The following is a 13,041-nucleotide window of genomic DNA, read 5'->3' on the forward strand; positions in this document are numbered from 1 at the left end:
GAAAATTAGTATTTGTGTCATTCTCAAAACTTTTGACCACAACTGTACAGGGGAATTGATTGAGTCATGGATTGTAATGAAGTGAGCATCTGCTTTCTCTTCCACTGAAAATGTTTTCTATTTTATTTATTTGTATTACAATAATACATCGATACAAAAGGTGAACACAAGTATACATAAAGAATATACAAAGGACAGTTGGGCTAGGGGGTACAATAACACGTTACACAAAGACCTTGAGCGCCAATAAGACAGTGACGTTGGATGAGGGGCAGGGATACGTCAGACGTCACACTCGCGCTCGACAGAATGTCATCGCTACTAGAGAGGAAGAGGCGCAGCGAAAGTGTCCACTTTCGTCAAAATCTGTCCAAGCGATAAGCAGACCGATAAGCATACCGCTTGCCTTCCCGATTTTGCGACAACGACTCCAATTGTTAGGGCGGAAACAAGACAATATTTTCATTATTATACAGTGTCTTTGTCGCTAACGGGGAACTACGGCACGTGGGGGCGGATTACCGAACATTTTTTGTGTAACCCTGATGGTACATAAGCAGGTAGTGTGATAACTTGCATATCAATGTTGCGGTGGGTTACCGGGAGTTTGGTGCATGTTATTCTGCATGTCAATTAAGAGTAGATCGGGGCATTTCATTTTATGTCCGGCAGTCATTGAATGAGGTGTCTGATGCCTACAGTCAGATAGCGCACGTCGTGGACTTAAACTACTTGCAATAGAGTTGTGTTTCATAAGGAATTTAGTTGTCGGGATTGTCTTTAATTGGCATGGACATATCTTAGTCGTGTGTCTATTATAAATTTATTGCTATAGGCTTTGTCATAATATGCAGAATAACGGTTCGGAAATAAAGGTTCTCTCTCGTCACATTTAGCCTATGTGTAAATTTTAGTAATATTATCTGTTAGTAATATTAGCATAATAGCCCATAAGGTAATTTAAATTGTTAAGTGAGAGTTAGACTACTAGCCTACACGTTAAAATGGGAGTGGGGTTCGAAAATACAGCATCCACCACCAAGCTATCCATTCGCCATGGGGTTTACAAAGAGGAGACAAATATCGCTCTGAAAGCACCCTTAAACGTAGAGGCTATGTTACCAAAGAAAGTGGGGCACGCGACTGCAGAAAGATCCACCTGGGGTCGCCGCCTTGAGTTTGTCCTTGCATCGGTGGGGTACGCGGTTGGACTTGGGAACGTGTGGCGGTTTCCATACCTCTGCTACAGGAGCGGTGGAGGTAAGCACATGTAGGCTATTATTGACTCTTTGGGTCCATAAAAGTCTGGCAGAACAACAGACGGAGAGGGATAATGTAACGTCAGTAATGTAGATTTAAAGTGTGTGTTCCATACTGCTATTATGCACAAGTCAGATCTTGAACATGTGGAAATCTAAATACAGAATGCAAGTGCAGGAAGATTTTTTTGGTTTATTTAATTTAGAAACCAGTCTAATTACTGAACCATCTTAGGCACATGCCATATGTTTGCAACCCTGTAGGCTAAACATCACGAGCCACATGTGAGTGCCTTTGGTTGAACAATAGCCTCACTCATTAAAAGCAGAGATGAGTGTTTTCACTATGTAATAAGGACTTGCTTTCATAATGAAGATAATGTATTCATTGTTTAACCCATTACAGTCTAAGCCCTGTCTAACCGGTGTGTCACGAATTCAGCTGAGGCTGCCCCTCCTTGCTCGGGCAGGTTTCGGCGTTCGTCGTCACCAGCTTACTAGCCACTACCGCTCCATTTATCATTACTCCATTTGTCTTGGCTTGTCAATCACACACACCTGGTACTCATTCCCTCATTAGTCTGTGTATAAGTGTTCCCTCTGCCCCCTTGTCCTTTGTGAGTGATTGTTCGTTGTGAGAGTGAGTAGCTCGGTTGAGGTTGATTTTCCCTTGTGCTAGTTTCGTTCTGTTGCTATATGCGCTACATTATTGTACACTGAATAAACTTGATTTCTGTGTTTTACCTCCTGCGCCTGACTCCGTCATTCACACCTCATCACACGGTGCTTAGACTTTTTTCATTTATTTTATTTTTTACATGTATTTAACCCCTTATTTTTGGCACTAAACAGTCTCCATATAAACTTCAATTAATGTTTTCAACTGGTACCGGGGGACCTACAGACAAGTCTTGTGGGTGTCCTAGAGCAAAACAACCAACATGTTCGTGAGTCTCACCTTTCCATAGAGGGGTCATATTAGTGTGTAGCACAAACTGTTTGGATGCTACAGAGAGAAGTTGGTAGATCAGTTGTACAAACTTCAGAAGAGTCCCGAGACGCTTGTAGGGGTCGTAGAGCAAAACGGAGAACACATCGTGTTCGTGAGCGTCTCATCTTTCCATAGAGGGGTAATAGTTTGTCGGCCAAACCGTTCAGATGCTACAGACGATTTTGTGAGAAGACTGTTTATCGGGATGTCTCATGGTATGACAAACACCGCTCTAGCTCTGTCACCTTTCACCGCAGATGTGGAAGTGCGACATAGGCGGATGCAGTGGATTGAGACTCATCCAATGCAAAAAAACATATTTCTAGCTTAAATTGACACATTTTTATGGGGATTTTTTTATTATGCTAATTAGATTTCAGCGGGGGCGTGGATATCGACTCTTATTGATGTTGGATGTTTGTTTCTAGAGGGAGATGTATGACATTTTGCCTACTTCTTGCTGATCTAATCTTACTTGCATGCCTTTAGAATAGGATTTAGCTAAACTATGCAAAGGCTTTAATAAAAAGGTAGCATCCAAGCCGATCTCAGCGATACTCTGCCCATTTTGGACTTGGGGACTGTGACGAGACCGCTGTTGGCATGTCTTGTGGGGTGTGTTTGGGTGTCTGAGCTGAATGTTATTTGATTATGCAGACAATCTGGAATTTTCATTACAGTAATACTTCTCATAAAAACTAGAAGAGAAGCAGTTAATCTCTTGTCAACCCTCAAAAAACGAAAGACTGGCATGCATGTTGTTGATGTTAGTTCTGTATGTGCAGTTAAGGGCAAGGCGTGCTGCTCTGTTTTGAGCCAGTTGCCAGCTTTGCTAGGTCTTTCTTTGCTACACTTGACCATATTACCGGATAGTAATCAAGATGGGACAAGACCAGAGCCTCAACAACTAGTACGGTTAATGTTTGTGTCAAACATGGGGAGACATACCCCTCCCCATATTCACAACAACTTTGTCAATATGGCTTCACCATGATAACTGACCATCCAATGTTATACATAGGAGTTTAGCTTCCTCAACTTTCTCATTAGTCACACCCTTTATACATAACTCCAGCTGAGGTTTAGGTCTTAGGAAATGTTTTGAACCAAATACAATGCTTTTTGTTTTAGTTATGTATTTAAGACCAGTTTATTGTTAATCACCCATTCTGATATTGACTGTAACTCTGTTAACATCACACACACTATCAAGCATTTCACACACATAATCTAGATACTGACTGTTAGCACTTGGTGGCCAATAGCAACATCTTCAAATAATAGGCCTTAGATGAGGCGCACCACAAACCTTCAATAACACTTGACATGAGATCTTCTCTATGCATTACAGGGATATGATTCTGAATAAATATACAGCAACACCTCCCCATAGGCATTACTGTCTCTTCTGTAGATGATATATCCTTATTGCTACTGCTGTATCATCAACATAATTATCTAACTGTCTCAGAAATGGCTAATATATGAATGTTATCTGATATTAGCAAGTTATTGATTTCATTAACCTTATTTCTAAGGCTACATATATTAATACAGGCTATTTTTCAACACAATATCAGTTTCCATTGGCTGTAGTGACCATAACATTGTGGCGATAACAAGGAAAGCCAAAGTGCCAAAGGTTGGGCCTAACGTAATTTATAAGAGATCGCACAAAATGTTTTCTCAGAACTCTTTTGTTGATGATGTAAAACATGTATGTTGGTCTGATGTGTATGAGGAAGTGAATCCAGATACTGCGCTGGAAGTATTTCTAAAATGATTATTACCAATTGTTGACAAGCATGTGCCTGTTAAGAAATTAGCTGTGAGAACTGTTTGAGCAGCCCTCTGGGTTGATGGTTCATTGAAAAATGGTATGGTTCAAAGAAATAATGCAAAAGAGGTGGCAAACAAGTCAGGCTGCTCAGCTGATTGGTTGACAGACTGTAAATTGAGGCATTTTGTGACTAAACTTAACAAAAAGAAGAAGAAATTACCTTACCAAACCAAGATAAATGACATAAAACACAGTGGAAAGAATTTGGAGTACCTGAAATGATACCATGGGCAGAAAACTCAATTAATCTCCATCGTTCATTGAAGTTGATGGGTCATTTATAACAAAACCTTACGATATTGACAATCATTTCGATGACTATTTCACTAGTAAAGTGGAAAAACTCAGAAGTTAAATGACAATATTGAACAGTGAACCATCATATTTTTGTATAAAATGTCTAATAATGAAAGAGAAGCATTGCTGTTTTGAATTTGGTCAAGTTCGTGTGGGAGAGGTGGAAAAACGATTGTTATCCATCAATAATAAGCCAACAGGTATAGACAACCATGATGGGAAATTATTGAGAATGGTAGCAGACTGTATTGCCACCCCTATTTGCTATATCTTTAACCAAAGGCTAAAGGAGTGTGTGTATCTGTCACGAGAATGTTGTTATCTCAATGGTTGAACTATCACTCAAGCTTTGAATAATTCCCAGAGGGTGTAAGGCTCTGGTTTAATAATTAATTAAACAAAGTCCCGTTCTGCAATAGGTCAGTCTTTTTATTAATGAGAGCTCTGGCGCTAAAAACACACACAGACTTTTTATATGCCTTCACACAAAGGAACTTTGCTCTGCCCACCTTTAGGCGGCCTGTGACTTTCCACAGTATAGCAGTCTTTAAGTTCAGCAGTTTCTAGGTATCCTTTCCCCTGGAATGTTTGTCTCAAGCAGTTTCTACCCCTCTTCTCTGTTAGTGGTTTTATTGTCTTATAACTCTAACACAGTTTACACAGTTAAACAGTATCGGGGTGGAATACTTTTAGTCATTACTCTAAACATACAAATACTTCTATCAGTATCCACAGGTGTGGAAGGAAGCTAAAGTAATTCCACTGCCTAAAAATAGTTGACGCTATGAACCCACAGGCTTGGCTCTCTCATCCCTTCCAGGCTTTTGGGAAGGAAGGTGGACACTGAGCCTGTCATAGCAGATATAAGCAATGTCCCCATGCGCCCTGGCAGCTTTCATGGCTGGGATAAGTTATTTTATCTTCTGGCGCACAGCTTCAGGGTAGTCCTCGTTGAGGAAGATGTACGTTCTTCTCAAGTTCTTGGCTCTTTCCAGAACAGCTGCCTTTTCCTTGAACCTCAGGAACTTGACCACTGTCGGCCTGGGCCTGTCACCTGGGCCGGTGGTGGGTTTTCCAGTCCTGTGGGTGTGCTCCACCTCAATCTTCCTGTGGTCCATCTTCAGTTTCTCAGAGATCGTTTCCCTCACTTTGTCCTCAGACTCCGTCCAGGTCTCATGTGGAGATTCTGCAATTCTGTATACAACAATGTTGTTCTGCCTTGATTGTCTCTTGAGATAATCAGATTTTTCCGTCATTGTTATCTTGGATTCACATACAGAACTGATGTCCTCTCTCAATGACTTACTGCTTTCATCTTGCTGTTCTATTGTTTAAACTCATCGAGCTGACCCTGGGAGAACTGCAAACTGTTCTTCAGGTCCTGGACCTCTGGTCAGATCGTCCATTATTTTATTAGTTGACTCCACCAGTATTTGGACACAACACTTGAAGCTATTTTCTTGTTGTTGTAACAACTGCTTTTAGAACTTTTTGTTTGTGTAAAAGATCCTTCACCTGTGACAGAGACACCACTGTCCTCAATGGTACTCCCTCCGGCTTTGGTCTTTGTCATGGTAGCAACGTGGGCTAAAGCTGGTACTCCACGCAATTCCAGCCAGCACAGCTCGCAGGGCCGATGGAAACAGCAACAAACAGAAGGGATTTAAAGAGGCACAAGCCCAGGACTTTCCCTGGTCCCAGCCGCAAGGGCTAACCGTTTTGCGGGCTGTGTTCAAACTCTCAAGGAAACATGGCTAGCTTGATAGCAAGCAGCTAGGCAAGCTGCTTCGTCAAGCAGCAGCTCTTCAGACTTTAGGGTTTGACAGTATCCCGGGACAGATAGTAGTGGTCCCAGCAACTGAGGCTAAGCAAGTTGTGGGGTCCAAATTAAACAGGTAGGCTAGTAAACAATTTATTTTCAAGAAAACCCTCTCGGAAACAAACCAAGCTCTCTTTCGTTCAGCATGCGTTGCCCTCTTGCCATGGAGTTTCCAATAGCTTTTATAACCCCAAAGTCAGATTATACAGCCACAAAAAAATTATAATTCATGATCTGGATAAGAGCGTCTGCTAAATGACTTAAATGTAAATGTAATGATTAGGGATGGATTAGAAATGGGCAGGGTTTATGTCTTTGTGTTTATAGACCTTGCCACTGTATAACAGAAAGGTGCTACCTTGACAGACACGTCATTCACATCCCAGATTATGTAGCGGACATGAGGGTCTCATGATGACGTAGCCCTCTTGGTCTAATGGTCAAGACGTTTGTTTCTCCCATGTGAGACCAGGGTTCAGATTCCGCCCACGACAGTGGCGCCCAACTGTGGGACGGCCACTCGTGGGGGAGGAGGTCAAAGGGGGTTGAATGTAACGGACATGAGTCGGGCTCGTGATGAGGTAGCCCTGTCTGCGACTTCAAAATCAGATCACACCCGTCAAAATTACAATGAGGAGCCTGTATCTCATTCCCTCACCGGAGGGCTTGAAACAAGTATAATGCTATAATGACTATCCTAGTTGTAGCGTAGGGAAATTAGACACTGTCATTATTGTAAGACACCATGTGTTGTCTATTCACCCTTCTTAGTGTTTAGCTAGTTGTCATGATAATGACCATATGACCGTCCCCCTGCAGTTCAGCCCTCTCTCCAGTTACTGAGAGAGGGTTCTGTAAACTATGTAAACAGAGATGCAGTAGTAGTGGTATTAATAGACAATGGTTGGTGCACTGCCATGGATTCAATTAATTTGAAATAACATTGACAGTTAATTGTTTCCTGTATTTGAGTGCTAGTAAGGCAACATAGACTACATTACCAAAAGTATGTGGACACCTGCTCGTCGAACATCTCATTCCATAATCATGGGCATTCATTTGGAGTTGGTCCCCCCCTCTGTGGCTGTAACATCCTCCACTCTTCTGGGAAGGCTTTCCATTAGATGTTGGAACATTACTGTGGGGACTCCCAAAGGTATTCGATGGGGTTGAGATCAGGGCCCTGTGCAGGCCAATCAAGATCTTCCACACCGATCTCGGAAAAACTATTTCTGTATGGACCTTACTTTGTGCACAGGGGCATTGTCATGCTGAAACACGAAAAGCCTTCCACAAAGTTGGAAGCACAGAATCGTCTAGAATGTCATTGTATGCTGTAGCGTTAAGATTTCCCTTCACTGGAACTAAGGAGACTAGCCTGAACCATGAAAAACAGCCCCAGACCATTGTTCCTCCTCCGCCAAACTTTACAGTTGGCACTATGCATTGGGGCAGGTAGCGTTCTCCTGGCATCCTCCGAACCCAGATTTGTCCGTCGGACTGCCAGATGGTGAAGCGTGATTCATCACTCCATAGAATGTGGTTCCACTGCTCCAGAGTCCAATGGCGGTAAGCTTTACTCCACTCCAGCCGGTGCTTGGCATTGCGCATGGTGCGGCTGCTTGGCCATGGAAACCCATTTCGTGAATCTCCCGACAAACAGTTATTGTGCTGACGTTGCTTCCAGAGGCAGTTTGGAACTCGGTAGTGAGTGTTGCAACCAAGGACAGACGATTTTTACGTGCAACGCGCTTCAGCACTCTGCGGTCCCGTTCTGTGAGCTTGTGTGGACTACCACTTCGCGGCTGAGCCGTTGTTGCTCCTAGACGTTTCCACTTCACAATAACAGCACTTACAGTTGACCGGGGCAGCTCTAGCAGGGCAGAAATTTGACGAACTGACTTGTTGGAAAGGTGACATCCTATGACGGTGCCATGTTGAAAGTCACTGAGCTCTTCAGTAAGGCCATTCTACTGCCAATGTTTGTCTATGGAGATTGCATGGCGGTGTGCTCAATTTTATACACCGGTCAGCAACGTGTGTGGCTGAAATAGCCGAATCCACTAATTTGAAGGGGTGTCCACATACCTTCGGAAAGTATTCAGACCCCTTGACTTTTTCCACATTCTGTTACGTTACAGCCTTATTCTAAAATGGATTCAATCTACACGCAATACCCCATAATGACAAAGCGAAAACAGGTTTTTAGAAACTTTAGCAAATTTATTACAAAAAAAAAACATACCTTATTTACATAAGTATTCAGACCCTTTGCTATGAGACTCAAAATTGAGCTCAGGTGCATCCTGTTTCCATTGATCATCCTTGAGATGTTTCTACAACTTGATTGGAGTCCACCTGTGATAAATTCAATTGATTGGACATGATTTGGAAAGGCACACACCTGTCTATATAAGGTCCCACAGTTGATAGTGCATGTCAGAGCAAAAACCAAGCCATGAGGTCGAAGGAATTGTTTGTAGAGCTCCGAGCCAAGATTGTGTTGAGGCACAGATCTGGGGAAGGGTACCAAAACATTTCTGCAGCATTGAAGGTCCCCAAGAACACAGTGGCCTCCATCATTCTTAAGTAGAAGAAGTTTGGAACCACCAAGACTCTTCCTAGAGCTGGCAGCCCGGCCAAACTGAGCAATCGGGGGAGAAGGGCCTTGGTCAGGGAGGTGACCAAGAACCCGATGGTCACTCTGACAGAGCTCTACACTTCCTCTGTGGAGATGGGAGAACCTCCCAGAAGGACAACAATCTCTGCAGCACTCCACCAATCAGGCCTTTATGGTAGAGTGGCCAGATGGAAGCCACTCCTCAGTAAAAGGAACATGACAGCCCGCTTGGAGTTTGCCAAAAGGCAGCTAAAGACTCTCAGACCATGAGAAACAAGATTCTCTGGTCTGATGAAATGAAGATTGAACTCTTTGGCCTGAATGCCAAGCGTCACGTCTGGAGGAAACCTGCCACCATCCCTACGGTGAAACATGGTGGTGGCAACATCATGCTGTGGGGATGTTTTTCAGCGGCAGGGACTGGGAGACTAGTCAGGATCGAGGCAAAGATGAACAGAGCAAAGTACAGAGAGATCCTTGGTGAAAACCTGCTCCAGAGCGCTCAGGACCTCAGACTGGGGTGAAGGTTCACCTTCCAACAGGACAACGATCCTAAGCACACAGCCAAGACAACGCAGGAGTGGCTTCGGGACAAGTCTCTGAATGCCCTTGAGTGGCCCAGCCAGAGCCCGGACTTGAACCCGATCTAACATCTCTGGAGAGACCTGAAAATAGCTGTGCAGCAACACTCCCCATCCAACCTGACAGAGCTTGAGAGGATCTGCAGAGAAGAATGGGAGAAACTCCTCAAATTCAGGTGTGCCAAGCTTGTAGCGTCATACCCAAGAAGACTCGATGCTGTAATTGCTGCCAAAGGTGCTTCAACAAAGTACTAGAGTAAAGGGTCTGAATACTTATGTAAATGTGATATTTCCGTTTTTGTGTGTAGATTGATGTGGGGAAAAAACAATTTAATACATTTTAGAATAAGGCTGTAACGGAACAAAATGTGGAAAAAGTCAAGGGGTGTGAATTCTTTCCGAAGGCACTGTATGATGTATTTACTGTCATCTGAAGTGCTTTCTAGCCTGGTCATTTGTCTTCTCTAAACCAATTATCACTATTGGGTCATTTTTCTAACTAGCACCTGTGGAACAGATTTTGACTAGCTGGTATACAGCTACGACCGGAAGTAACTTTCGTGGCAGCAGGTTAGGAGAATTAGGTGAAGGTTAGGAAAAGGGTTAGGGTTAGCTAAAATGCTCTCCTGACCTGCTACGAAAAGTAACTTCCGGTCTAGCTGTTCTTCGTCTAGTTACAACCGTGGAACAGATCCATGGTGGTCTGTAATGAATCACAAATGAAACAAGAAATGTACTTTACTGTTCTTATATTATCATATTATATATATTATATATATAACTGATCTATTTGTGTCCTTCTATTCCTTCTTTTAGGTGCCTTTCTCATTCCTTACTTTCTCATGCTGTTTCTGTGTGGCATCCCCCTGCTCTTCATGGAGTTTGCCATTGGGCAGTACACCCGTCTGGGACCAGTGCACGCTCTAGCCAAAATCTGCCCGTTGTTCAAAGGTGAGTGATATCCACAGGCCTATTGTTTACCAAGGCCTCACATTATGTGCAAGAACAGCCACAGGCTGGTTTTGTTAAGCATTTAGCTACCATTTCCTGTTGGTTTTTAGTCAACGTGGTACAGTCCAGCAAAGAGGCAATGATGTTTTAATGAGTGCATACAAACAGTAGGCCCCTGGCAGAGGTAAAGGGATTAACACGTGGCGGCTCAGTTTGCCACGCTGTTCAAAAGGGGAAGGGATAAATAACTGTCTGTTATCAGGTTCCGGTGCCACTAAACATTGAGCATGGTTACATGCACACAATAATGTGATTATTGTGGATGGTCAGATTAACCTGATGGCACTCTGATAAATGCAGAAAATTGGCAATCAAAATGAACGTTCTACCACTGCGACTGTGTTATTTTTGGAAAGCATATTTGATTCTGAGTTCAGACATGTAAAGTTTGTATCTGAAAACTACTTCTAAGACGCATACAGTGCCTTCAGAAAGTATTCATATCCCTTGACTTATTACGCATTTTGTTGTTACAGCCTGAATTCATAATGGATTCAATTGTTTTTTCCCCCTCATCAATCTACACACAATACCCCATAATGACAAAGTGAAAACATGTTTTTAGAAATGTTTGTAAATGTATTGAAAATGAAATCCAGAAATATCTAATTTACATAGTTATTCACACCCTGTGTCAATACTTTGTAGAAGCACATTTGGCAGCGATTTCCTGCTGCGAATCTTTCTGTGGAAGAGCTTTCCACTCCTGGATTGTACAACATTTGCCCATTTTATTCTTTTCAAAATTCTTCAATCTCTGTCAAATTGGTTATTGATCATTGCTAGACAACCATTTTCAAGTAGATTTAAGTCAATACTGTAACTAGGCCACTTGGGAACATTCACTGTCTTCTTTGTAAGCAACTCCAGTGTATATTTGGCCTTGTGTTTTAGGTTATTGTCCTGCTGAAAGGTGAATTCATCTCCCAGTGTCTGGTGGAAAGCAGACTGAACCATGTTTTCCTCTAGGATTTTGCCTGTTCTTAGCTCCTTTCCGTTTCTTTTTTATCCTGAAAAACTCCCCAGTCCTTAATGATTACAAGCATACCAATAACACGATGCAGCCACTACTATGCTTGAAAATATAGAGAGTGGTTCTCAGTAATGTGTTGGATTTGCCCCAAACATAACATTTTGTATTCAGGACAAAAAGTGAATTGCTTTGCCACGTCTTTTTTGCAGTAATACTTTAGTGACTTGTTGCAAACTGGATACATGTTTTGGAATATTTGTATTCTGTACAGGCTTCCTTCTTTTCACTCTGTCAATTAGGTTAGTATTGTGGAGTAACTACAATGTTGTTGATCCATCCTCAATTTCTCATATCACAGCCATTAAACTCTATAACTATTTTAAAGTCACCACTGGCCTCATAAGCAGTTTCCTTCCTCTCCGGCAACTGAGTTAGGAAGGACACCTGTATCTTTATAGTGACTGGGTGTATTGATACACCATCCAAAGTGTAATCAATAACTTCTATCTACCAATAGGTGCCCTTCTTTGCTAGGCATTGGAAAGCCTCCCTGGTCTTTGTGGTTGAATCTGTGGTTGAAATTCACTGCTCGACTGAGGGACCTTATAATTATCTGTATGTGTGGGGTATAGAGATGAGGTAGTCATTCAAAAATGATGTTGAACTAAATTATTGCGCACAGTGAGTCCATGTGACATTTTTACTCGTGATCTTATTTAGGCTTGCCATAACAAAGGGGTTGAATACTTATTGACTAATTTCAGCTTTTCATTTTTAAGAAATTCTAAAAACTTAATTCCACTTCGACATTAAGGGGTATTGTGTGTAGACCAGTGACAAAAAAATCTCAATTTAATATTCAGGCTGTAACACAACAAAATGTGAAAAAAGTCAAGGGGTATGAGTACTTTCTTAAGGCACTGTAACTGTTGGCCAGTCTTTTTTCCATCCAGTTAAATAATACACTGACATGATGCAGTGCATTCGGAAAGTATTCAGACGCCTTGACTTTTTCCACATTTTGTTACGTTACAGCCATATTCTAAAATTGACTAAATACAGTTTTCCCTCATCAATCTACACAAAATACCCCATAATGACAAAGCAAAAACAGGTTTGCTTTGTCATTATGGGGTATTGTGTGTAGAATGATAAAAAACAATTTAATCAATTTTAGAATAACTCCTGGAGGGGCTCAGTTTACCTGATGGCTGCTAACAACGACTGATAAAACATCTGTTTGCTTTTGAATTAGGATTATTTTGGTTGTGTGCCCTATATTTCTTTGTAAGTATGTTTGTGTGTACGTATGTGTGTGGATTTATATACACAAACAATGTTTTGTTTTATGTTTTTTGTATTTTATCTGCTTTTTCTGTAATTGAACATTTGGAGGTCGACCCCTGATCCCTTACAATTCACATAATTAATGTAACTTAAATCGCAGTACATAAAATTAAGCAATTCTTAAAATGATCTAATGTTTTGTACCACTTCTACTAAATTCTCTGTCGTCAGCAGTATAGCAGCCCTGGGTTGTTATTGAACACTAGATTGAACCCTTTTTGACAGGGAGAACGCAAACACCATTACGCCACTCTGGGTGTGTTTGGACCAGCCAATAGAGCAGACCATCCCCTTAATTAGTGG

At 41.9% G+C, this 13,041-nt stretch overlaps 1 protein-coding gene across 2 annotated transcripts in view; it reads left to right on the plus strand.

The window, feature by feature from the left end:
- Nucleotides 1–322: 322 nt before the first annotated feature.
- Nucleotides 323–13,041, plus strand: part of LOC121530972 (sodium- and chloride-dependent GABA transporter ine) — a 42,759-nt gene continuing 30,040 nt past the window's right edge. Inside the window, exons 1-2 of one of the 2 annotated variants that reach the window (XM_041836398.2) lie at nucleotides 323–1,260; nucleotides 10,224–10,358. In XM_041836398.2, coding sequence (XP_041692332.1) covers nucleotides 1,005–1,260; nucleotides 10,224–10,358 — 391 coding nt within the window. In that variant the 5' untranslated portion in view covers nucleotides 323–1,004. The remainder of the gene's footprint in view (nucleotides 1,261–10,223; nucleotides 10,359–13,041) is intronic. The other variant, XM_041836400.2, reaches the window with a different exon arrangement.

Source organism: Coregonus clupeaformis, chromosome 18 (assembly GCF_020615455.1).
Source record: "Coregonus clupeaformis isolate EN_2021a chromosome 18, ASM2061545v1, whole genome shotgun sequence".
Taxonomy (NCBI): domain Eukaryota; kingdom Metazoa; phylum Chordata; class Actinopteri; order Salmoniformes; family Salmonidae; genus Coregonus; species Coregonus clupeaformis.